Source organism: Phaethon aethereus (genome assembly GCF_964289735.1).
Source record: "Phaethon aethereus genome assembly, chromosome: 1".
In the NCBI taxonomy this organism is placed as follows: Eukaryota; Metazoa; Chordata; class Aves; order Phaethontiformes; family Phaethontidae; genus Phaethon; species Phaethon aethereus.
Window position 1 is genome coordinate 34,272,616 of NC_138575.1, and position 27,372 is coordinate 34,299,987.

The 27,372-nt window shown below is 40.0% G+C and overlaps 1 protein-coding gene across 1 annotated transcript in view; it reads right to left on the minus strand.

Moving 5' to 3' along the window:
* Positions 1–12,974: 12,974 nt before the first annotated feature.
* Positions 12,975–27,372, minus strand: part of ADAMTS20 (ADAM metallopeptidase with thrombospondin type 1 motif 20) — a gene marked incomplete at both ends in the record, with an annotated part of 108,616 nt that continues 94,218 nt past the window's right edge. Inside the window, 11 exons of the mRNA XM_082011981.1 lie at positions 12,975–13,064; positions 13,755–13,859; positions 16,796–16,887; positions 17,586–17,719; positions 18,199–18,293; positions 18,392–18,486; positions 18,644–18,773; positions 18,904–19,104; positions 19,758–19,928; positions 22,624–22,797; positions 24,026–24,193. Of these exons, the coding sequence (XP_081868107.1) occupies positions 12,975–13,064; positions 13,755–13,859; positions 16,796–16,887; positions 17,586–17,719; positions 18,199–18,293; positions 18,392–18,486; positions 18,644–18,773; positions 18,904–19,104; positions 19,758–19,928; positions 22,624–22,797; positions 24,026–24,193 (1,455 nt within the window). The remainder of the gene's footprint in view (positions 13,065–13,754; positions 13,860–16,795; positions 16,888–17,585; positions 17,720–18,198; positions 18,294–18,391; positions 18,487–18,643; positions 18,774–18,903; positions 19,105–19,757; positions 19,929–22,623; positions 22,798–24,025; positions 24,194–27,372) is intronic.

The window sequence follows — 27,372 nt, forward strand, 5'->3', positions numbered from 1 at the left end:
TGTGAATAGCCCACTTCCAGACAAGCATGGTTAGGCTTGTGATCACCCGCTTTGCTTTTATGTCGAAACCTGCTAAAAGTGGGTGTAGACAGCAGGAGCTCATTCAGCGTGGCCGTGCCGGCAGGGGAGGGCAGGGTTTCCTCCACTGCCAGCTGTCAAGTGCAGCATCAGACAACAGCGGAGGTGTGGGTACAATATGAAGATGCACCTACGTGGGAATTTGCCACAGAGCAGGGATGGAGGTTGCATGGCATTTGAAGAAAGAGACACAGAGAGGGAGGGAGAGGGAGAGACAGAGAGAGAGAATAATCCTTAAAATTAGAAATAACATGGGAAAATTGTAAGTCCCACCGAGTCCTACTAAACCACTGCTGCTGAGGACAGGGCTGTCCCTGAGTTCAAACTATCTCACTTGCTGCCACTTACACTGCCATCAAAGCATGCTTTTCCAACTGGCTACATCCCGTCTCCCAGGAAGAGAAACAGTGCCACAATAAATCCAGCTGAATCTCATATACAGTATTAAAAATTACAAGTGCATTGCAATCAACCTGTGTTGGTCCTGGCCAAAATCCACAGGAAAGAAATTTGCAGCAAAGACCTTTGCAGTGCTGAGGGAGGGAAGGAGGTGAGATTTTGAAGATGATCTAAGTACATGCCTCAGCAGGGCGGACTTTCCTGGGCGGGCTGCCGGGCTCGTGTGGGTGCACCACTTCTGATAGCTAAACAAGCTTGTTCAGAACAAACCGGGCGTCTCTGCACAGCCCTGCTTTATCACACAAGCTTTGCATTTAACACTGGCTCCTGAATGCATAAACCGTTTTTAAGTGGTATTTCTGGCCAGAAACGGAACATATTTAGACACCAAATTCGTATTTAAATCACTGGGAATTAGATGTCTAAACACTTTTGAAAATCTGGTCCTATGGCTTTCAAGTCACTGAAATGTATCTGTAAGTCTTAGCCAAAGGACTAGTCTGATCTTGCCACCTATTGATAGAAACCCACGGCTACAGCTGGGAATGTATTTTCTTTACAATCTTTTGCAGGCACCTGAATGGCTGGATTCATTCAATCTATGAAAATAGGCTTCTATATCTTACTGAAATGAAGAGCTAGCGCTTACAGAGTGTTTCTGTCCCTTGACAGGCTAAAAAAAGGCTCTGTTTCCTTTATGGTTTCTAAAATAATAGGACCCAAGGAATCAACTGTTTCTAATATTGGATAATACATTTACCCCCAAAAGACAAGCAGTTTGTAACGTGGAATGCCTGCTCCGTCTCCAGTGCCCCGTTTGAGGGCACAATTTCTAAAAGGCAAATGCTGTAGTTCAGGTGCCTTTCAGGTTTCTCAACTTCTTTGCCCAAAGAAGCAAACAGCCCAAACCAACCATAGATTAAAAAAAAAAAAAAAAAGAAAGAAAAAGAAAAATAGAAAAAAAAGAAAAAGAAAGTCTAATAAACTATTTGGGGACTAAGGGTAGGAAAGATGATTTCCAGCCCTCCTGTGCTTCCGGAGCCTCAGCTCCTCCTCACCATGTTTGTTCCCAGCCTTGCCTCTAGAGAGCATGTACCTATGCCTAATTTACAAAGCCTCTTTTTTTCATGCTTAATTCAGAAAAGAGTTTTCAGACCATAAGACCTCACACAAAAAATCACAGAGGGAGGGAGGGGAAGCAGTCTGGGAAAGGGATGGATCAGAAGCAATAAAAGTGATTTTCTTTCTCCAGCATCTAGGGAACTTGTGACTCCTAATGTGGGAGGACTGAAACTCACTATGTAGTCCTGAAGTTAATTTAAAATATAATCATCAACGAAGTACTTAAAAGAATGAACCTCTGCCAAACAAGGAAGCCATTAAAATATGCCCAAAGTATGTTACATAAACAGCATTTAATGCAACTGATGCTAAGAAAATATTTGGAGCCGCTAAGTCTGTATGTACCACAAATCAAAGTGTTGTGTCATTAGAGTTATTTTGTCACCATCTTGTGGGACATTACGGTAACATCTGGCACGCTCCTGGTTTCAGCCTGTGGGTTCAATATGTGCTGAAGAAAATGGTTAGGAAGTGATTGCTCTAAATATTATACTGGTGTCAGTGCACACGGTATTGCAAAATGAGCATTTTAAGTTCCTGCAGTTTTACTGCGCTGCTGAGCAAACCTTCCTGTTTGCAGGCCAAATATTTCTCCCAAAGACTGTATGCAGATTCTTAGGAAAGTTGGCACAACAAAGGCAGACGAGAAATCAGATTGCTAAAATAAACAGTTATGTCTTCTCATAGCACGTCTCTGTTTCAGCCATCTGATTTCAAACGGTTTCCTTAAGCCCTAGTTTAGTACTTCAAGTTTAGAAACTGTGCCTGGTCTGAAGATGCTTGAGAAATAAACTCCCTCTCTCCATTGGCCCAAGCAGTTGGTGTCTGATGCAAAATTTTCTGGGTAAATGTGAACCAGATGTTCCTCAATCCTGACTTGTGAACTCCTGTCCTGGCTTTCTACCCTGAGCCAGCTGAGTTGGTTGGGAAGCCGCGAAGCAGCGAGGGGCTGTCTGGGTGAGCGTGCTGCTCCAGACGCCCCTTCGCAGAGCTGCCGTAGCGCTCCTCTCGCTGCCCACGTCCGCCAAAATACAGAGCACCCTCTTTCCAGGGCCGCTGTACAGCACCCGGCACAGCAGAACAGATTTGTAGTGAACAAACAGGCTGCGTTGGGGTTTTCTAAGAGAGTTGCCAAGCCTGCACAGGCTCGATATGGCAATCCCTGTGCACCAGCTCTGCCCGTGGACGCCTCACAGCCAGCCCTCCTGCTGCTGCCGCGTTAGCCGAGGACGTCGTATCTGAGAGGTCCGTGATAGAGAAATCTGGAGTCAGATTATATTTCCCAACTGTTAATAAAATTTCCCCTGGAATAAAAGTAGAGGAGCTGGCGCCACTTTATGTTACTCAAAACCACAAATTTCCTCTCCCTCACAATCTGCCAGAGTTACAGACTCTTTTGCAACTTCTTAAAAATTCAAGATGTTTTCCTCAAGTGAGCATCCCCCTCCTTCAAAACACACTCAGGAAAAATTAGTGATCCAATTTAGCATTGCTGTTAATGAGGAGAGGGACGGGTGATAGTGAACCAGCATGACAGCCCCATGCATGGGAACACGTTAGCAAGTGTTTCATCTCTGCATCTGCCCAGCCTGGGGGTGTTAAAGGTTTTTGCAGTAAACATTGATAGGAATGATGCTCTGCGGCCAGGGTGAGGAGCATAAGCTATGTGTGAGAGGGACAAGGAGGGTCTCTTCACCCTCAGCCTCTGGGCTGCTCCAGGGCCGCTAAATTAAACAACGCTGGGGCATGGGATGACCTCTGCCTTGTTGGCTGTGACATTAAATTGTTATCACGTTTCTTGGTGCTGTTTTGGCCTGTACTGCTGTCCGGACAGCACGTGGGCACATTTTGGAGCAACACGCACCAGAGGCTCCCTGCAGCAAACCCCTGTCTCAGAGGGGTGATTATACAGACATATGGAGGTGAACTATGTTGTACCAACTACTTAGTAGGGTAGATGTAGCCACGAAGGCAAGATTTTATTTGATGCCTGGCAAGACCTATTTAATATTTCTTCTCTGGATTTATAGTCACATTTTTTTATTAAGAAGTGCCTTTGACTCTAATGCAGGTATGTAGGGAGCTGGATGGGAAACCATCAAACAGATTATTTCCCAGTTTTTAACACCTTACATTTTCATTGTTCAATTTGTTACAGTCCTCTTGCCCTGAGGCTTCTGGTTGTATACGACATTATAAAATAGACCACTGAAGTCCACTGGAGCCTCTTGTTATTACAGTAACGAACTTGTGAAATTTGTTACAGGTAATAAATGTTAAAAGCAGTCAAGAACCCTAAGCTAGACAATGGGAGATTTGAAGAAGACATCTTTTATATTTGATTTGTCTTACTATTTTCGATAGGCTGAAAGACAGGTGGCTCCTGAACTTCAGCAGAACAGAAGAAAATCTGTCCTGAAAGGGAGAGAGCAGACCCCCAGCACCAAGCCTCGGAGGTGTCCTGCCAACTTGTGTGAGCCACAGCTGCACACCGGACACCCAGGCTCCTTGATGGCATCTGTGGAAAGAAATAGGGCTCAGTTATGAGATTGACAGAAGGTACTTCTGGGAACCTGCTACTCACATTGCCTCCAGCAGACGCTAAGGCACAAGCTCTACACTGACCACTGAAGTCCACGCTGGGTGGAAGCAGCTCCCTCCTTCATGGCTCATGGGTGAACCCTTTCCTGATGACAAAGGATCAACGCAGCATCACTGGAACAAGGACTTGGTCAACCAGGTGAGTGCGGAAAACTAAATCACTTCCCAGCCCATCAAGCAGGGTTTTGCACATGCAAGGGAGATTCTTTGGCATGATCTGTAACACAGCAATTAGGAGCATGCTCTTTTTAGGAGGAAGACCTAGGTTTGAGACTCTCGTCTGCTACTTGCAGCTATGTAGGGATGACACCCTGTGTCCTGCTTGCCAAGGAATCATTTTAATGTCCTCATATCTAATACGCTGATTTTTTTAGCTTGTAGTTGGCATGGCACTGATCACATCATTTAGCTTTGGTTCATATGGTAAAGGCAGTGTGAATTAGCAGCACAGTATACAACTAGACAGACCTTTAAAGCAAAATATGCCCTCAAGATGTGCATGGAATTTCTGCTTCATGAGTGAGTAATTCTTGTGTAGCCATGGGGAATTTAACAATTTAACATTTCTAATTAGACAGAAATTTTAAATAGCAATTCCTGATTAAAAAAACCCACAAGAGTTACTGTGTTACACCATTTCTCCTGTTTTCCTCTTAGCAATAGTATATTTTGAAAAATAACCACATGCTTCATCCTGGACAAAACACTAGAGAAAGACACATGGCCAAGAACAAACATCCAAAAAACCCCACAGCCTGAGGTCGCAAATGTGGGGAACTGGATCCCCACGCTAGATCTGTGCACCAGCGCAGAATTACACGCATATTATGGGGATTCAGTGAAGGGATAGAAATACACCCTGGCATGGTGGTTTGTGGGATCAGAGCCAGAAGTCTTTTATTGTACTGAACGGTGGTCACACCAATACACATAAAATGTTTTGTAATGTACCACATTAAAAAACCCCACAATCTTTGCCAAGCTGCTTCCTATGCTTGTGCCAACTTCTGCTTTCTGACATGGAAAATGGCACTGGCTTGATAAGGAACATCTGTGTATGGGGCAGGTAGAAATATTTGAATACCCAGTTGTTTGAATGTGTGTTTCTAGGGCAATAACATTGTACTGGGTTTGTGTGGCCAGGTTTTGGTAGCCAGGGGCTTGCAGGGGTGGCTTCTGTGAGAAGCTGCCAGAAGCTTCTCCTGTGTCCGACAGAGCCAGTGCAGCCGGCTCCAAGATGGACCCACCGCTGGCCAAGGCCAAGACCATCAGCCACAGTGGCAGCACCTCTGGGAGAGCAGAGTTAAGAAGGGGGAAAAGAAAACTGCACAACTGCAGCGGGAGAGAGGGGTGAGAAGATGTGAGAGGAGCAGCCCTGCAGACCCCAGCCCAGAGCAGCAGGAGGGGCAGGAGGGGCTCCAGGCACCGGAGCAGAGGTTCCCCGGCAGCCGCTGGGGAAGCCCATGGGGAGGGTGGCTGTGCCCCTGCAGCCATGGAGCTCCACGGGGGAGCAGATCTCCACCCGCACCCGGGGAGGACCCAATGCCGGAGCAGGGGGATACCCGAAGGAGGCCGTGACCCCGTGGGAAGCCCACGCTGGAGCAGGCTCCTGGCAGGACCTGTGGCCCCGTGGGGAGAGAGAGGAGCCCAGGCTGGAGCAGGGTTGCTGGCAGGACTTGTGACCCCGTGGGGGACCCAGGCTGGAGCAGCCTGTCCCTGAAGGACGGCACCCGTGGGGGGACCCAGGCTGGAGCAGCTCCTGAAGAACTGCAGCCCGTGGGAAGGACTCACGTTGGAGAAGTCCATGGAGGACTGTCTCCCGTGGGAGGGACCCCACGCTGGAGCAGGGCAGAGGGTGAGGAGTCCTGTCCCTGAGGAGGAAGGAGCGGCAGAGACAGCGTGTGATGAACTGACCACAACCCCCATTCCCCGACCCCCTGCGCTGCTCGGGGGGAGGAGGGAGAGAAATCGGGAGTGAAGCTGAGCCCAGGAAGAAGGGAGGGGTGGGGGGAAGGTGTTTTAAGATTTGGGTTTATTCTCATTGTCCTACTCTGATTTGATCGGTAATAAACTAATTTCCCCAAGTCGAGTCTGTTTTGCCTGTGACTATAATTGCTGAGTGATCTCTCCCTGCCCTTATCTCGACCCAGGAGCCTTTTGTTGTATTTTCTCTCCCCTGCCCAGCTGAGGAGGGCAGTGACAGAGCGGCTTCAGTGGGCACCCAGCGTCCAGCCAGGGTCAACCCACCACAAACTTTAAAATATGCTACCTCACTTTTTTTCAGCAAGTAAAACCGAAAAAAGAAAATTTGAAGAAATCATTTCTCCAGAAGAAGGTTGTTTCAGTTAGAAAAGTCAGGCTTATCCAAAAGAAATGAAAGAATTTTTGTGGTGCATGGAACAAAACACACAGAGAGAAAAAGGCACTGCACAGCATGGAAATGCCTGTAAGTTACATCTTTTATTAAAATTTCATCATTCTTACAGCTTATATGTCATTTATTATGGCAGTAACAACACAGCACTGATGATAATGGTAGGGTTTTTGTTTGCTTGTGGGCTAAGTAAGCTTTTCAGGTAGCCAGAAGCTTGTTTCTGTTTTAGAGATAAACCCTCCCTGTTCCTCTGCTTAAAGAGGGGTGTAAGGTACTGCTGGAAACAGTGCTCCAGAGTTCACTTCCTTCGCTGCTTTGAAAATATTCCAAATGTTGAATTTCATATGAAGCAATGCTGTCGACAGCTGGCCAGGCAAACACATTACAGGAGGATGTACTTCCAATCCAAAGAAAATCTCCCTTCTATGCCTGCCTATTTGCACTCCTCATAGCTCCATCTCAAAATAATCCCTCTAAGTAAGTGTTTGGCATCCAAATACCAAAAATATACCCAGCCACGTAAGAAAGAGCAGCAACGAATCTCTAATCCTGGCACTGAAGAGAGGACTCTAGAAGCAAAATTATCTCTTTTTTTTACTGTGCATTTTCTAGTGCTGCTTTTATGCTAGCACACAGGTTGTGTGTTTTCCCTTTGAGGTAACAGCTATGAAGTTGACTCCTCTTTTTCCCTTTTCTCTCAGAAGTTATAAGCAGGAATTTAGTTAAGGAACTGGGGACAGTGTTACTTTTCTGGCAAGACTAGTAATAAACCTGAGACAGAAAACAATAATTGAAGGGCAGAAGAATTCTTAGTTAAATACCTTGTAAACCCTGATGAAAGGGGCTACTGGTGACAGCTTGCTTAGCCCTGCTTGAGCTGCAGACCTTCCAGGAAAACAAATACTAGCAGGGCTGCTGTTTTCTTCAGTGAGATGTTAAATAAATGTTTTTACAATGAGCCTTTTCTGCAAGAGGTTTTAACTACAAAGCACTGAAAAGAAACTTTCTGCTCCCTGATTTTACAATCACAACTTTCAATTTGTGTTCTGTGCAATCACATTTTTAATTATTGCAGCTTCCAGAGGAATATCAAAAAACTCATGGAGAATGATGAACTGACCATGAATGTCATTACCACGATCAGTGAACGACGGCCAGAGACAACTGAAATGCAAAAAAGGATTTCATCCCACCAGGCATAAATATATGCTACTGCTATGAATCACTCTAGCCTTTTGCATATAGAAAATTCATGAGCTCCCCTCGAATGTTTCTTGCTTCTGTAAATCCAACTGTAAAGTAAGACCATACAGTGATTTCAAAAAGAGTCTTTCAGTATTCATAAATGTGGGGGTTTGCTTTCCAAAACAAAACAGTAACGGTGTGCAAGACAGAAATAGCTTGTTTTATTTCAGCTACTCGGAGAGAGACTAGTTCTCTACCATTTACAGTGCGGGTTCTCCCTGTTGCATGCTTTGTTTAATTATACAAATAAGATTTGAAAAACATATGTGGACAAGAAAATTTTGTTGCAGGAACAGAGATAAAACACACACACAGATTAAAGAAGGAAACATTTGTTTATTAAAAAGGAAAAGGTTCTGGATGGCAGCACAGTCAGACATGAGGCAGATGAATGTATGCACAGCTGTTCATGTTTAAAGGCAGAATATAGACATAAATACAGTTAGATCTTTGCTCTGCTGCTACAGTATTTTTATACAGTTAATTCAAAGGAATATCTGTCATAACTGAACACAAGGAGAAATTTATCAGAAACAGAGCACAGATTGCTTCTCTAAAGCCAGGATAAACAAAGCCCAGAAAAGCCTCTCAAGCTACGGTATTGCAAAATAAACTTAATTGTGCAAAAGAGAACCACCTTCTGTGGATGAGAAGATTAAATGTCAGATTCAACTCCAAGTCAGACAGCTTGTTCTTCTGTTTGAATAAAATGCAGGTAACTTTCCTCTGCTATCATCACAGTTACTGCTTTGTCTGGAGGAAAGCCAGTATTGTCAAGCAGGAATGCACTTTAAAAGCATAACTTTACTTTTTCTATGATCTATTCAGCCTATTTCCAAAGCACAGCAGAGAGAGAGAGAGGCTGATGAGGCCTCCCTCCAAGTTTTTTTTTTAATGCATAGATACAATGGGACCATCCTGAAAAATTGTAAGTGCTCAGGAAAGGATGGCCAAGTACCACAGGAGAGCAAAGCCGGCCTTACAAGAGAGACCAGGAGCTGGTCCCAAGGATACCAGTGCTTCCCCAGCACTGCCACTCTTTAGCCTGGAGGACATTATCTCATATCGGTTCTGCCACGCTGACCTCCAGTCCTACTTTTACCAGCATTAATTGAGATACCATGTAACTGTTCAATACGTAAGCATAAAGGCATTTAAGTGCAGCCTGTGGCATTTCATGGTTCAATTTCTACAAAAGTAGAAATATGGAAGACAATTGTAACGTGAAAGTTAATTTTTGAAAAAGGTTCTGGGGGGCTTTGGGAGAGAAATGGGAAGTGGTTTTAATTTTTAAATAAGGCCAACATATTTACTGCCAACATGGATTACTGTGAAATCTCAACTGCAATGTTCGCATATAAATGCTCATTTTAACATTAATTTCCTATTTAAATATTCAACTATCTTTTTTCCAGACTATTTTTGTGCATAGTTTTCCTGTTCTCTATATTTTAGGTTTAAAATATTGCAGCATATTTCTGTTGCACTTCTAATTCAAGTTCACTTTTGGTAGCCACAGTACATCAATTTTCAGAGATATATTTGTTTCTTTATGGAAACAATAAAAAGCAACCCCTCACACTCCTCACTAATCTTACTCAAAGCCCTGCAAGGTGTAGAAAGCATTTGCAAGATAGTAATATTTTATTCAGACTCTGAATTTCTCAGGGATCTCATGTGTTACTACAGTAAAGCTGCAAAGACATAAACCCCCTCCTTGTTATGTGTAGTTTTTTTTCAAACAGTCAACAAAACTGAGAAGTTATGCTAAACATATTCCAGGTTACTGGAATGGACGAAAAACCCTAGATGGGTTTTTCTCAAAAAAAAAAAAAATAGAAAAACCCTCCTCTTTTCGAGTATGTCTTGAATATTACAGCCTTTAAGTTAGGTAAGAAAAATATATGACCATGCACCAGAAACCTGCATAGACACATACAAGTTCTGGAATCACAGTCACAACTCTTCCCTTGGATGTGGCATTGGCTGCTTGTACAACACACTTACGTGCCCTGGATCAAAGGCCTGGGTGTATTCTGCTCGACAGGGAGAGAGGCACAACAGACCACGCCAGGATGAATTCCACTAGGATGGAGTCCTGCTAGTGGACCCACAGCCAGGGTTTCCAGCTCTTCTGCTACCTCCCCAATATCACCTTAGGGGAAATACAGGTAAAAGACATCTGTCACGGGTACTGCCACACAGCAGTACACCCTTTCATAGCACGCTGAGTGACATTTTGATAGATAAATGTGAGCAACAAGGTTTTTTACATCTAGTCCCTCTTTGGCATTCAATATTCAGATAAGCACTATATGTGTGTGCGCGTGCATACACATGAGCAAGTAAGCGCAGTTGTGTCGCCTAATATTTGATGCAATTGTTGATGGGATTGAAAATGTCCTGGAAGACATCTAACAGAAACTATTGCTACAGTCATCCTTAACTATTACCATGCCTTAATTATTATTGTTTTCTGTTTGGAATAGTGGTGGGACAGTTGGGCACTTCATCTCCTAAGCATCGACCAAAGCTGGAGACCTGCGTGACCATGACCAGTCATGGGCAGCTCAGCACACGCAGACCCATGAGGTGGACCTCACAACACTCTCACAGAGCACCTCACTACTCTGGCATGCATCTCAGCTGCCCAGCATGATGGAAATCCACAGCAATGTCAATTAAAGGAGATGGAACCGTAATACTGTAAGTACAACCCATGATTCCCTTTCTATTGCATGAACCTTCTAACATGTCAGCATCATCACGTCTCCAAATTCATCAGAGCTTATCATCAGGCTCATGTTTTCCTTAAATTGTCCTCAAAATGAAAAGTTAGTAAGTTGAAATGGGGTGTTTGATTAGGACCTTTTTCTCAACAAAAATCGTAAACCTAACACAAGGAATTCACAAAATGCCAGAACACACAAGTACTTTCTCCCTACACCAGGGCTGAAACTCCAAAGCAAGGATAAAAGAAAGAAAATATACAAAGACCTACAATACAATACAGTGTTGTTTTATGCAGAAGTTGATGCTGAGCCACAGGGTTTGCTCTAAGTATAGAAAACACTTTTTTACACAAAAGTCACTACTATTACCCAATAAGAACATGCTGTGCTGAATATTGGGTTAAATGCCACTTAATGAATGCTCTAAATGAATTGATATGAGTCTAGCACAAGGAGGAGGAAGATTATTTCAGATTTCTACATTGTTTCGGTGAGCAATTTACAAGGCAACCCCCAAGAAAGGTATAAGTGAACATGGGGAGATGACTGGAAAGAGCACACAACCATGGAGTTTGTACCTCTGAAGTAGGATTTGCTTCCATGGAAAATATTCCTGTGACTCTAACCTGTTTGTGTGGCAGTTATTCCAGTATAAGTCAAAGTCTATTACTGTGAAGAGGTATTGAGAATGTTGTTATTCTGTGCATAAACAAGTTGAAATGTTTTTTCAATGTTTTGTACCAAGCGTTCGATAAAAAAAAAAAAAAAAAGCAATATTACTCTGGTACCATTCACACAAGCATATTTATTACATAAATATTTTATAAATTACAAGATTTTAATTATAAATGTAAACATTTCTAGGAAAATAATGCTTTATGTTTTTATTAATGTTTACAACTAATATAAGGCACATAGTGCAAAAATACATTTCTGATGCAGAGATCACAAAATAATTACCTACATGTGTTATCTAAAAAGTAGCTGCTTACATTTCTGTGGTACAGTATTGTTTTTAATTAATACATATTGCTAATTCATGGCTAACTGTGGGCAAAAATGTGATGTAGCTGCCATTTCATCTACCAATTTTACTGGCACGCAAACCAGATATTTGGTTTACAGAATGCATATTGGCAAAAAAAGTATGTATAGCTATCTGGTATATAACATATGACATTATGCATGTAGAAGATTTTGTCCTGAATACCTGAGAGTTGGCCCTGAAATGCATTATCTTTATATGCATATATTTCTACTGTAAAGTAATACAAAACAACAAATCAAAGAGCTAGATCATTTTTTTAAAACCTTATAACTTTTTCGTACACTTACTTTTCTGGAAGAAATAATTTTAACTAGCAGATGTTAGAACTGCATTTACAACCATTGAAAAATTAAACTGAGTCAAAGATGGACTACTGCGGGGAGGCTTGATGCTGCCTCTGCCCAGGGTTTTCACTAAAATTACTGAAAATTATGTTCTACAGGAGGGACACACACTACAGTCTTTACTAAGATGCCATTGGCCAGTATAAAGGAGCACAGTGTATATGGGAATTGTTTAAGTTAATACATATTCATACAGTCACATACAAGATGCTATGGTAAACAGAATACACTGTTTTTACAGTATACTTGGATGAGAGGCAGGGAGTTAAAATCAGATTTCCAAGCAATTTGTTTCCTTATTTTCCTATCCTGTAACCACAACAAAACTAAGCCTAGGTGTTTAGCATGTGCTATAGAGACTACGGAGGTTAAACCACACTTCTTAGGGTTACTGTTAGTATTTGAGCACCACAAAGAATATAATGAAAGGGATGGGGGAAAAATGCTTTTACTGACAGAGAAACACACAGATCTATAGAAACTATCTCAAGTATGTTGGTTACATACTTTTCTGCTGTAAATTATTGACAGAAAATCCTAAAAATTTTCACAAAATTGGAATTATTTTTAAATATTACCTGTCTTCTCTATATAACAATAACTCTTTCCTTTCTATATTTTAGTACAGTTGATCAAGAAAACCTGTAGAGTACAAATTTTACTGAATACTGCATAAAGAATTGCACTGATTAGTTGCAGCTACAGTATGACAATTATGGTACAATGTAGAGTGTTACCCATAGTAGTAATCTCAGTGCAATTTACTTGCTAATATATACTGTACACTGAATGAGTGCCTCTCCATTAAAACCTGAAGGTTTATGGTTGTGATTTATGCACTTGCTAGCCCGCAAACAGGTAATACATCCCAGAATAAACATGGAAGAAAACAGGAATTCTTCGTAGTGAGCATCACAGTAATGAGCATTACAGAGATGAAAGAATTCCAAAAAATATGAATATACAGCACCTACAATTTGCACCTAAATGGCAGATGTCCCTGCTTTGATGTTCTTACCACATCAGAGTTCTCACTGTATTTGAAGTTGGAGACCAATAATTGTGTTAGGAATACATTTTCCACAAAATCCTCCACACCTTCCATGTATTTTAGTACCGTCCTGGGAATTAGAAAAGAGAACAGTCAATCAAGAGATGTGACTGAAATCATAGTTGCACAAAAATCTCCTTGAGGTTTGCACATAATAGACCTTTTGACAAATTGTACCTACAAATACTAAATCAAGAGACAACATCAAATTAGCAAAACAGGCAAAGATCCTTTACCTTTATCACTGTATACCCTCTTCCCCGGGTTACCATCTAATGTTTTCTTAAATTGTGCACGTTTACTGTTCTTGTTCAACTGATCTTTTGGTTCCCCACACAAATCAAGTTGGAGGCAAGCAATTGGTAAGGATCCTCTGTAGTAGGGTATCTCCAGTATATTGGGGTTTTAGGGTAGGTTTTTTGTTGTTTTTTTAAAAAGTATTATTAGATCATTTTCAATAAACCTGATTAATATGACAATAGGCTCTTAAAATCAGTAGGAGATGGGTAGGCAGGTAGGGTCGATCTGGATTAGATTCTGGGCAGTGTGATTAAACATGCCGTGAGATCTTTAAGAGTAAATTATGAGGCCTAGCTTTGACATTACATCTGGAAGAAGACTTAGATGGGTCAGAGACCTTGAGCGCTATTTTTGATTCACAGCAAGCTTTCACTACAGAGTCATCACTTGCCCCTCTGGAGGCATAATATTCCAAGCTTTAAGAGCAGGTAAAGGAAAACAACATTGACTTACGACTTACATGGGATTTGTGTATGTCAGCTGTTGCATAGTTGCCCTGAGCAATCCACCTAACTGTACTGGATAATCTCAGACCTGTACCAGCCAAATTAATGCTGAACTGTCCCTAACAAACAAAAGCAGGAAAAAAAAAAAAGGTAAAACACAGAGCTGATAGAGTTCAAAACAATAAAACGTTTTACATCGGCATATCTGCACATATTACTTATGGTATATCTAGACAGTAAGTACTCAAAGGTGGGTACTTAACCTCAGTTAGTTACAATGCATTATACCCCTTTTTTTTGACACTCAGAACATAGACACACAAACAAGTTATTCTGCAGTAAGTAGCATCTGTGCCTCAGCTGATCTCTAGCGTCTATTTGCAGAGTCTGATACAGAACTAACACAGAATCATAGAATAGTTTGGGTTGGAAAGGACCTTTAAAGGACATCTAGTCCAACCCCCCTGCAATGCTGACATCAGACAATTCAAATTATTTTAGCCTCCTTTCTTCATATTAAATTTTAATTTACAAAAAGTACAGACATACAACATGCAAGAATGAGGCTGGCTTTCTCAGAAGATTTTTTTTTTTAAAGTGCCTGAACTTTTTGGAGATAACACGGTAAGGACCTACTGTTATCTGGAAATTACAGACAAAGCCAATTCTCAGCCATCTAATTCTCTGCCCCAGCATCATCACCGTATTTTCAATTTCTTTCTCAGTAGACCTAAGAACATAACTGAACATGAACATAAGTGGAGGTTAAAATAAATAAATTGATTGCTAAATGGAATGTTTGGCAATATAAACCACTCAAAACAGTTTATTGATTCTAAAATATTTGCTTATGCAAATAAACACTCTGAAAAATAGCTTTAAAACAGGGTCTGTTCATATGAGAATAAGAAATACAATAAAAGCAGCAAAATGCACTGCCTTGGTAAACAAACTGAGGTACATAAAATGATTAGGTTGCATTCACACAGAAGCACAATATGTTGGAAAGTAAGTACTACCTCCACAAAGAACCTGTCAGTTTAGGCAGCACAATAATCTGAAGACTCCCACACATGCCCATACAATTCACTGAAGGCTTGAATTTCTGTATTCAGACCTAGTTAAAATTGCCTAAATCCTGGGATCAAAGCTTTAGCATAACATTTCCATTACATATGGTCATTTCTGTATTTTATTGTTTTATTGTTTAATATTTTCATAGTGAGAGTTGCTATATATATAAATATTTGTGTGGGTATATGTATGTGTGCATGTATAAAGATGCAGCATTCAGCCTTTATTCTTGTGATTCATTGAAATTCCTTCATAACAACTCAGTCTTAGGTAGTTTGGTGTGGCAGATTTGTTTTTTCACTGCTGTGTGAATTTGCTGTGGTTATAGCACTCATGTACTCAGGATGAACTAACATAAGATCATATGAATAGGGTAGGTAGTTCTTCAAGTGGAAGATTTCAATTTAATGAATACAGCATCTGGATGAAATTCATACAAATGGTGTGGAACACTTTCCACAATTAACAGGCTCAAAGTAATTCCATTCACAGTGATACAATTTTGTAAAAATAAATTAAAAGTGCTATGTACAGTTATAATGACAACTTGACAGCTGTCTGTCATATCAAGCGGTATACTCAAGGCCAGGAACAGATTTCAAGGACAGAGCGCAGGAACTGAGGTCTTTAACTGTTAAAAATGTTAGTTTCTGTGCAGATCCTATAGATGGAAATGCACCAATGCAAAGCCACGTAAGCAGAATGACTTCCCAACAGAAGCTACAGATTGCAAAGAGTCTGCAGGTTGAAGGTATCCAATACTGGAATGAACTCCAACTGTTTTCTTGTTGGGGTTAAGTTTGCCTAACTTAGGCATTTCGTTTGTACCTAAATTATACAAAAATTGTCTCTAGCTGCCCTCGAATGCATTCACTCACATAGCCTGTCTTATGTTCAAGCACCTAGGATAGATGGACAACAGGGATTCACCTCCATGCAAATCTGAGCTAGTCTGTCTTAACTCCCTTTATAATCAGTGAAAAGGAATATGCACTTCTAGAAGATGGTTGACCTCATCCTAAAGTGTCTAATAGGGTAAGACTGGCTGAACTGTTTCCTAGGGAATCCCATTTCTGACAACGGACTCCAAAAGGAGCCTATGTTGACTAGGTCAGACTAGGGCTATGTCTGCAATTAGCAAGAAGAGCACTGCAGTATGAGTAGATGTGTACAGAGTGAAAATGTTGGGTCAGGGAGCCCCATGTCTGTATACAGTAAACAAATTGGGGTTTTACTTTGGACTAACTCTCATCTAGTCCCATCGACTGAATCCTCATTAGGAGTTAAGAGTGCATTAAGATCCTTCTTCTGGAACTCATTGTTTGATTTAGTTTCATCCAGAAGGCATCCCATGCATGTCTTTCAAGACTGTTTTGTGATGTGAACCAACAAACAGTAAGCTGGGACAATACAGAGACTACTTAAAAAGCACCATCCAATCCAAACTAAAACACCAATGTAGACACACCAATGGATGTATAAATTTTAAATCATACTGCTCAACAGGATTGATTTCCTCTGGTAGTCTTCAAAGATATGAAGCATCAGGAGAGAAACAGAGAAAAACTAAGAAAAATTCTGCAAGATTATAGAAAAGGAAAGTCACTGGAGGAGAACAAAGATTGAGAACGGATTAGGGGAAACAAAGGATACATCACGTCCAGAGGGAGGGAGAGCAATATGTGAAGTACACAGAAAGCTGGATATACGTACATGGAGCCTAGAGAGAAAGTGTGGAGTAAACAATTTGAGGGAGAAACGAGGGGGCAGGAAAAGATGGTGGACGAGGAGAGAAAAGAGTATGAAAAAAATACTTATTAATGTAGCACACAGACCAGACAGAATAGGAGATTGGTTTAGACCCTTACAGCTCTAAACCAGTCACATGTTTAGAACCCTACAGCTCTAAGCCAGTCACATAGATGTATCCTTTTCCCCTCTTTTACATGCACATTTGAAGGGGATAAGAAATCATAAATACCTGTGGACATCTGGCAGCACTGTAGCAATCTCCAGCTGTAGCAAATGGAACAGCTCTCCCAAGTATAGTCTGAGCAAAAAGAAAATCTGTGGCTAGAAAACAGAAGATTACTCAGCACTGAAACTGCTGCGTTAGAAGTTCTGGTGAAAACAGTGTGAAAAGACATTAACATGTTTTGGGGTGTGGTTTTTGTTTGTTTGTTGGGGTTGGTTTTTTTTTTACAAACTATGTTTTAAACAGTCCATTTTGGTTAGTGCAACATCAGTCCAACCTACAAGCACAGTCTGAGATAGGAAGGGTTTAGGAAGAGGAGGGATGTTCACTTGGATGCAGCTCCAAGTGAGCTGCTTGTGGGACACCTTGACACCTTCAGGCAGGGGCTTGAAAGTACTGCTAGACTCCTTGTTCATATAGTATGTCTGCCAAGGTCTGAGAAGGGACTAACTACAGCATAGGAAAACTTTCCCAGGAAAAATATGCCAGGGACTAAAAGAAAATGGATTAATGGGCACAAAACCTTAGAAACTGAAGCTAGTTCACACGTAAAATACAAATCTGCACGATTCATGCCACTTGACCACTTGGGACAAACTAACAAGGCAAGTAGTGGTGGTTTCTCCACTTTTTTTTTCTTTGAAGTTCCCATTGAATTCCTAAAGGAAATAAGAATTTTGTTTGTCTAAAAGTGGCATAATTTGATCTATAAGTAGTCCAAATGATAATTTGGTAATCACCACCAGTGCAATTTCAATGGAATGCTCACATTGGCTAAAACTGCCAAAATGCTTACTTTTAATTTGCATGGAGGCTACTTCAAATCTTATTTTGCTAAAAACAGTGAAGCCAGCTGCAAGGTAATCATTTCGACAGGCACAGTCTTGTCTTCTGCTTCCATTGAAAGGACATTCATATGGATTCTGCAACCTAGAGAGCAGCAAAGATTTATTTTTCCTTTTGGCATTTTTCCATAACAAACATAACATAACATAACATAACATAACATAACATAACATAACATAACATAACATAACATAACATAACATAACATAACATAACATAACATAACATAACATAACATCATAGTGAATGATTAAATATTAAACAACAGTTACTGAATAAGAAGGTCAGCTATTATTCTTGGCTCATCTGAAACACTAATTTCTACACCACTTCTACTAAAGTCAAGATTGAAAATTTTTATAATCTTTTAATGGAATTAACACAATTTCAGCCTGGAATTATCCACATTTCTACATGTGTGTCCATATGCCTGGATATTCAAGATGGAAAATCAAAGAAAAAAATTTCTACTTATCTGTTGTCACAAAAGGTAAGTATTATTTTATTCTTTTATTTTGGAAGAAATAAATGCACTTCATAAAGTTAGAAAACCACTTATGTACCTGAATCCATATACTTCAGAAAAGTTGTCTGCTTCACCTTTTACCAATGTCAGATATTCTTTGGGATTCTCTAGGTGCATGCCTGAGCAATAAATCTGGAAGAGAAAATACAACCCTTTAGCAAAATCTTTATTAGAACAGTTTTATTTCATAAAAATATGTGCTCATAAAAACTCATAAATATTAAAAGTACCTTTATCATCCTTCCCTTAACGTTAAGTAGATATTCACCATCCTTTCTAATCCCTTTTTTAATCTGGATATCTTTGCAGGTGGTAAGAAGTTCACCTTCAAAATGAATGATTAAATCATTTTAATACTTCATGAATAGAGATTAGTTTTAGGACTTACTTTTGCATAATTGTGCTCCAAATATATTTATAGCTTTTATATAAACAGCCTGGAAAAACATTAAGTTCAGCTGAAAATTACAGCTGTCACTTACATTCTTCCTCATGGCAGATCTTTCTGGCATCTGGTTTTAAACGTGGAAGGCACAAGTCACTGGGTAAGCCATTTTCAGTCATACATTCTACAGTTCTCTGCTTGACCCCCGCTCCGCAAGACACCGAGCACTAGACATGGACAGCCACCAAGAGGTAGTTTAAAAAGTAGTAACTAACATAATAATGTCAGCAAATTTGTCTTGGTCTTCGTTTGAGTGTGAGGCAGCTATCAAAAATGAGCTTGCACATCTGTACTCACCTTGGTCCACTTCCCCACTCTCCAGGTAGCTGCTTGTGAACATCCTTTGATATTACATTTATAAGTGTATGGGGATGGCTCTACGGGGCATTCTTGGTACGTTACAGCTCGAAGGCCGTGGGTGTGCTGATTTTGAACAGAATGGATTCCAACACAGTATGTGATCCTCTGCAGGTAACCAAACCCGCAGCTGGCGGAGCACTGAAATAAAATCCCCAAGCACAGGCATTATTGCTGTGAAACTGAACCTTTCCGCGGCGTTGCCACTGCAGGTAAGTCAGCTCTGATCCTCACTTTAGGCAAAAGCCTGTAATCCGGCGCGTGCCGCCTCGGGGCTGGTACATCAGTGTGCGGACGGGCAGGTCTACAATAGTGATGCGTGCAAGGAGATGGAAAGTCCCATCCTGCCCTTTCCTCAGAGCTCACAGAGGTCCCAGAGCAGTTGCCTCTCGGCTGTAGCACGCACAGACATGCACAGGTAGGTAGTGCAGATGTGCAAGGGAATAAAGGCACTGATCCATCACTTCACTGAAATCAAGGAAAAGATTTTTGCTCACTTCAGTGAGATCAGCTTGCAAGAGAGTTTCCTGGGAACCAGCAAAGGAATCCTGTGCTGGGGGCAGCTGTCCTCTAGCTGGTGTTCATAGGTCCCAGGGAGCTACCAGAGGACTGATAACACAGTCACTACAATAAATCATGACTGACTAGAAGGTTCAATGTGGAGACAGTTTAGGCACCCATGTTCAGATGAAAAGACGCAGTTTTTGCTCTGCATACGTAACGTACCTATAACAGCATATAACACTCTTTACAGTAAAGTTATATAAAAAATGTGAGCGATATAATGAGTTTACCTGTGACAGTTCTCCTGTAAACACAACATATTTAGAGGGAGCTATTCTGCAGTTTTTGGTTGATGCAGGCTTTGTGGCAGGATCACAGAAGCTTTCATCCACTTGGAGCTGGTTTTCATCCACACATTTAACCTTCCGGTGTATTTCCTTTCTTCTATGTGATGGAGAGCACTGAGAGTGAGAAAAACAATCACAGGTTTTGTGCTTAAACTAGCCATTTACAGAACAACATTATTTACCGATTGCCACACACCAGTAAAAGCAGATGGTGATAATATTTATGACATCTGTTATCAGTGTTGGACTGAATTACTCATTGAATCAAAATCCTTTACTTTGTTTTCAAACAAAGGTTCAGGTACCCTTAATCAGCTGAAAAACAATAGCATATAACGATGTGAGGCTGTAAATGTTGGGTGAGATGAAGGAGAAAATTAAAATGTCAGGTCAAGTTGATAGGCTGAGTATAAAAGATATTCTGTATGAAAAAGGAAGAGCCTGAAAAGGATTTCAGTGAAATATGAAAGAAATAAGCTGGTCTTGAAAACAAGCCAAAGAGGATCCCTAGAGGCATGTACATGATATTACACTGATAAAACAAAAGAAAGCAAATTAATGTGCCTGTTAGTAAAGCCAGTGGCAGCTTTGGGCAGATATCTGTTGAGGGTTTGCTTTTGCCCTGAGTGTCCTCAGATATCTCCCCACGGCAAGTCGGTGGGATGGAGAGTCGTCGCAGTTCTACCAGGACAGGATGAGAAACTTGCTGCCACCAGAATCCAGAAAAGTGGACGTACAGGCTAAGTAATACATGTCAACAGCACGTCCCCAGCAATGGGTGCTTAAACTAACCTGTTTGAACTTGCTGTGATAAAAAAGGAAGGCTCAAACACACAAACTCCAGTTTCAGCAGAAGCAATAATCAATACTGTCACCTACTCCAATCAGAGACCTGAACCTAACTTAATATTAATTTGGACCCAACAACAGCCAATTCGAAGACTCGTCAAGGTCTGACACAAAGATCCAGCCTATTGTTCAAATTCTATTATTATTGACTCAAAGCAGCAACTTGAAGTACAAAACCCAGATGCTGTACGGTAAAACAGCTCTGCCAGAGGAAACCTCTAACGTCCCCATGGAGGAAAAGTTTTTCATAATGTCCAGATTAAACCTCTCTGGCTTCACATCACTCCTCTTGCCTTCCCACCATGCGACACTGTGCAGAGCCTGGCTCCGTCCTCTTGGTAACCTCCTTGTTGTGGACTTGTATCAGGGGATGGAGCGTGGATATAGTTGGCTGCTGTAACTTACAGAAAAGCCTGATCTTTTAAGGGCGTGGAGTAGCTCAGAATATTAGGCACATAAGGAAAAATCCAGGCATGAGGTAATGGGGACAGGCAGAAGAATCTTTTTCTTCATGTTTTATACATTAGTCTTGTAGATATTCTTCTCTTTAGTATGAACATGCATGTTTGGTAGGAGAATGCTGGCTGCTGCTGTCAGCCAGCCTCCGGCTGCAAGCTGGAGAAATGCTAGAAATAGAAATCTTTCTGCTGTGCTGTGACTGGTGAGGCGAGGAAACGACACGGCAGCACTCAGAGCTGAGACAGCTGGGCAAAACACCGTGCGTTCGGTGGAGGACGTACAGAACCGGGAGTGGAACACAGATGGATGAACACTTGAACTGCTGTTAATACTAGATGTACAGGGCTAGATATGGATCTGGTGAGAGAAGGGAATTGAACACAGGAATTTCAAGCAAGCAGCAATATCCATGTGGAAAAAATGATGAGCTAGGCGGAAGGTGTAGCGAAACACAAAGCATTTGTGGCAGAGAGCTCCGAATACCCGTTGTGCTAAACTTCCAATTCCTGATTTTAACAGCTTCATATAAGATTAGAACACTTGGAAGAAACATGTATTGTCAGCTTTCCTTCAACTTAACAGAGGAATATATATGTCCGAAATGTACAAGTATAATCCAGGTTTTGCAGAGCACCAACAAATGATTTATACATTAAAAGTAGTCACTTCTGCAGCATTGTGCCCCTGAGACTTCTGAGTCTTCATATTCAAAGTTTCAGGGGGTTTGCCCTGGGAAACTTAGCAGTGCAGATTAAGACGCCACAACTGCACAAACTGGGTTTTTGTTTAATGTTACAGAAAGAGACAGGCTCTTCTGTACACCGTTTCAGGTATTATACATAATTTTTGGTTTTCTCTCTCCCTCTCCCTTTACATATGTTTGCATACATGGCTACAAAAGTTATTACATTTTTAGCATGTAGAAAACAATCATCACATCTTTAAAAATGACAGTTCTCTCCTGAAGGTATATTTAGATTTTCTAAAAGATTGAAATGCATATTTGGTAGGAGAATGCTGAGTTTTATTTTGCTTCTTATCTTTTCTGATAAGTTTGCCATACAGATCTTCTTGATCTGTTGTCCAAGGGTTTTACGTCCGAGGTTTTTACTTCTAGCTGACATTATTATTTATTTCTATTTTTAAAATGATATTTCATAATGAGGTTTTATTAAACATCTTATGCAATATGTAAAAAACTTTGTACTCAAATTACACAGTTACATCAATATACGCCTGCTCATAGCTCCACCAGAGATTTTGCCTACACCAGTAGACAAGCAATCCTGTATGAGAGAGTAAACCAAACCTTCGACGTGTTTTGTCACTCTCTTTAGTTTTGCAGGCTTGACCTTCAAAATATCCAGCATGGTCACTTGTTATTCTGTAACCTAACAACCATTAGAAATGTATCAAAATGCGAAAAATAAGAAAGAAAAGAAAAAAAAGAAGACTCGTTTCACCATTCCGTTATTTCAGAGAAGTTGAAAGCCTTACTTACATCTTCCCGTTCATCTGCCAACCACCGGTACTGCAGGCAGGCGGGCGGCCAGCAAGGCCTCTTGCCAGCGGGCCGGGTATCATGGCGACACATTGCTTCACTCACTCGACCCAGGCCCTTCAGCTGACAGGAGATGTCCCTTTGCTGTGTCCCCACCCCACAGGATACAGAACACTAAAATTGATCAGAAATAGTTACGTCAGTGTGAAATGAGGCTGTCCCCAGAGGGTGGGGATGTATACATACCTAGAAACTTATATCTTTTATATATATCATTTCAAATATACTTCACAGACCCTACCACACGAGCATTTCATCGTATGTGAAGAAATTTACGTTGAAAATGTAAAACTACAATTAAAATCAAAATTTGTAAGAGATACGGAAAATAAATGCATCCGAAGTACCTAGACTGATCTTTCTGCTTAATTCACAGTAGGAACAATGACTATAGGCATGCGCAAAGCAAAACTTTACATTTTTGCAGTTTAAGTTCTGAGTTTACATCATTTTTTTATCAGAGACTGACAGTCTTGTCTATTTTAAAGAGCAAATATTAAAATGAAAGAAAAAATTCTCGGTATCTCAGGTTAGAAAAATCTTGCAAATGGTGCAGTATTTTGAGGATACTTCTCTTTCTTTTGCAGGTAGTACTAAGGATTTTGAATCCTGAGGAGCTTACAAAGGTTCAAATCCTTCCTGCCACATGCCTCTTTTCCTCCTTCCTGGCCAAAGGTATTTCGCTACGATGCTAAGGTTTGCTGAGATAGACAACCCCCTTTTACCCCAGTCAGAAGCATGATTAGGTCCCAAAGCCTACCTAAGGACTCAAACCTAATCATGGAGTAGATATTGCTCTATCAAGTGTGGCCAAATTGTGGAGAGTGGTAATGTGTCTTTATCAACATGGGGAATTATTTTTTGAAAGAGTGAGTGAAATGCAAAAGATTGCCATGTGCTCAGTTACACACAATTTCACAACAAGGAGTGAGATCTTTTACAGGGAAAAAGCCAATATTTGTGCCCAGAGTTCCTTTTTCTTGTCCTTCCCTGACAGACCTGGCTTCACTTCAATATTCTGACTATGGTAGCAATTACAGTGGTGCAACTGAATTCATCACTGAAGGTAAGAAGTAAATTTTTAAAATTTATAGTTAACTTGAATTTACAAGGTACCTATCCATACAAGGTTCAGATTACCAAATACTTTCAGTTTTCACAGCTGTTTACTTTTAATTACTCTCAAAAGAAAGAAAGAAAAAGAAAATAACTACTTATAGATTTAATTGCAATGTGCGTATTAAAAGCTTCCTAATAATTACTTCCATTGAAGCAGGTTGTCATGAATATGATCTTGTCTTGTGCTCCCATAAAGAACATAATTATAGGGGATTTTACATACCTCTTTCCATCTGCTGGCCTTCCAAGCAGGACATCTTCCAGCTCTACATATTTTGTATGTCCGTGGTTTTTTTAAATGTCTGCAGTTTCCTTCCTCTACTTTAGTTTGGAAGCTATTAAAACAATGCACATCACGAAACTTCAAACCTTTTCCACAGGAAACAGAACACTGAAAAGAGAAGTGTATTTCATTACTGTACTAAAAAATCTCAAAGTAGTCAGAAAACCAAAAGAAGCTGTGGCCTTGCCCAAAATGGACTCTGATTTTAGGAGCAAGTTTCTGTATTATGACACAACATCTGTTGTACGTAACAGAATTTTTTGCATAAGCTCTCTCATACTGAGCATTACCGAACAACATCTCATGTCTTGTTCATTCATTCACGTCATCGTTGATGAATACCTGAGCTCAGCCATCCATATCCATGCAGGAGACAGCTTGATATTGCGATCTCACAAGAACGTGCTCTAGCAGCCTCTTTCCAGTACGTATATTGCTATTTTCATGTAAGCATTCTGCTCATTGTAAGCATTAAAGAAAGAAAAAATGCAAAATCATGGGTATGCATGTTTCCAGCTATTAGGCCATGAAGTCGTGTTTGCTCTGGCACCTCCCTTCCGTGAGCTTCGGATATCTTGCTGTACGTGACAGAGGCAAAAGAAGAGGTATAAAGTAGACCTTATAGGTTATGGTGCAGTCCCTGGAGGCATGGCCTTGCCCTGCCGTCTCGGTATTCTGTTTCCTCCAGAAAGTTGCTATGATATACACGGCTGGCTCTAGGATCTTCCTCCCTCCCACCAACGTAAGATTAATGGGGCTGCAGACACGTGTTGTGAAACCCACCCTGGCAGTACGCACTAGCCATGATTAGAGCAGGCTTGGCATGGGTTTTCTCTTCTGGAGAAACAGCCGTTCCTCTGCTATATTCCTGGACTGCCTCAAGACTTCAATGAGGTTCGAATTTGATTTTTCAAACCAGGGCTGTCCTGGAGCAGCGCTGCAGGTCCTAGGGGACTTTCAAACAAAGAACATCTGAAGCACTTCCAGATTCGGTGGCTACTCAGCTGACTTGTCTTGGATCACCAGCATTTTGAATGTAAGCACTTAAGTATTATTATTATTTTAATCTTGTCATTAATCTCCCTAGTTTATGTCATCCTATCAAAAAGTTTTGATCAATGGAGTTAATTCATTTTCTGTCTAGAGAAAGAACATAGTTAATTTGTTTTAGGATTTCCTCTGTACTTTATTTTACACCTGGGCAAACGTTTCCTACACAATCAGGTAGGAAGTTAATACTCAAATCAAAATTTAATTTCCAAGTGGATGTGCGAAGGATTTAAATATAGGCTTTCTTCCAAAGCACTTAAGATATTCCTCTTCCTTTTTTCTTACATTGTCATCTATGTCACTAGCATTACACACAAACGTATCAAACACTTTTAAAAACATGTATCTTCTATTTTCAGGAAATGAAGTTCAGAACATCCAGCTTTCAGTCAAAAATCAGGCAAATATTTGCCTGAGAACAACAGATGGGGAAAAGTTTTTAAAACATAGAACAAGCGACTATAATAAATTAACCTGCTAGGATAGAAACATTTTTCACAATAACAATAGCTATACTTCATTAAACAGAATCTCGGCAGACTCACTTGCCCTCATATACTACAGGGATTCCTATGTGTCCTTAAACATTTATATGTGTAATCTTAAGGGTTTAACTGAAACTGTGAATGTGTTTAAAATTAAATCTTTGCAGAATGAAGCAATAAATTTAATTTATCACACAATACAATGAATATCATGTTTCTTTTAAGCACTCATAATTGTATTTGCAAGAAGATGAGAGTAGTGATATCACACCTTGCCTTTTATAATTCCAGCAAATAAGAATGTTTCTTTCTAAATTAAATCATTTTGCTCCTAGCAAAATCTTTAAATTTATCAGTTTAAAATACTGTTCATGTAGTTTTACAATTTATGTATTATTAATTTAGAAAGCACTTTAAGATAGGAAAATACTTCCTAGAACAGAAATTACCTGAAACTAAATTCTTTTTTTCATTTTATCTATGAATAACATAGGTCAAAAAACTTAAAACTCTGCAAATGATATAATTATAAAGGACTTTCAGAAAACTCAGCTCTGAATTCAGAGAATTTAATTATCAAAGCAGGCAAAATAACATGCATGCATGAAAGATAAAATACTAATATGATCTTGATAACTGATTTCACCCTCCCTTAAAGCTTATGGAATTTCAACCATAAAACGTAGACATAAAGAACCCCCAAACTTTGAAGATTCTTCCTCTTTATTCTTCAGTAGTTAAGTGAAGCGCAGCACCTTAACCTCCTGCTATGGTGTGTTAGGAAAACACCACATGCTCCTCCTTCCTCAATGGCTTTCACCTCTGAAGCATAAATTAGGCAGATATCTTTTATTCAACAAAAATGAGCTTTATTGTACAGGGCTAATGGCTGCTGATAACAATAAAATAGGCAAAGAAATCTTTTACTCTGCATCTCAGTCTTCTAAAGATCTTCCAGTAATATCTCTACCCACTAAATAAAACATTACATGTTTATTTCTACACAGGTTAGAACTGTGTCTGGGGGGTTTTTTGGGGTTTTTTCCCCTCTTCATTCGTCCAAACTCAGCTGAGTTACATCTCTTTTATATTTAAATGGCATACTTTAATCTTTATCATTTGTGCTATTTTTTTTGTCTAAAGAAAGAAATTGAAGAATTGCATGTTAAGTTAGCCTATTATAAGATATTTTTAGTAGCTACAAAGCAATTCCTGTATAAAGAGATTATCTGCAGTCCTTTTTCATAAAAATCTTCTACAGAATTTTGTAAGTAGAGTACAATTATACAGGAATTAAGAGAATCCACATTTGTTTTCAGTCATATTAGATGAGAAGCTGAAGCAGGAGTTCAGAAAGGAAAATACTAGGTTGGGTGTTAAGAATATGAGTCGTTATGAACAGTTATTTTGAATACTACTTAAACTTTCTTACATTCAAATACTGTTTAGCTTTGATAACTCAAGCTAGCTGAAACTTGTTGTTATCTTAATGTTAAATGCAGAAATACAAATGAAAAATACTGATAATCTGTAGGTAGAAATTTATTTTCAATTACCTTAAAAATATTTTTGTATTTTAAAAAAATCTCATTTAATTGTAGGAAATACAATTTAGCTTTCTAGTAATGTAACTTTGGATAAGTCATCTGATTTTTTTTTTTCTTGCTGTAAGAGACAAGAAATTACAGATTGTTGCCAACTCATACCAAGAAAATATCCATACTTAAATAACTCTTTCCAGGGAGTTTTTTC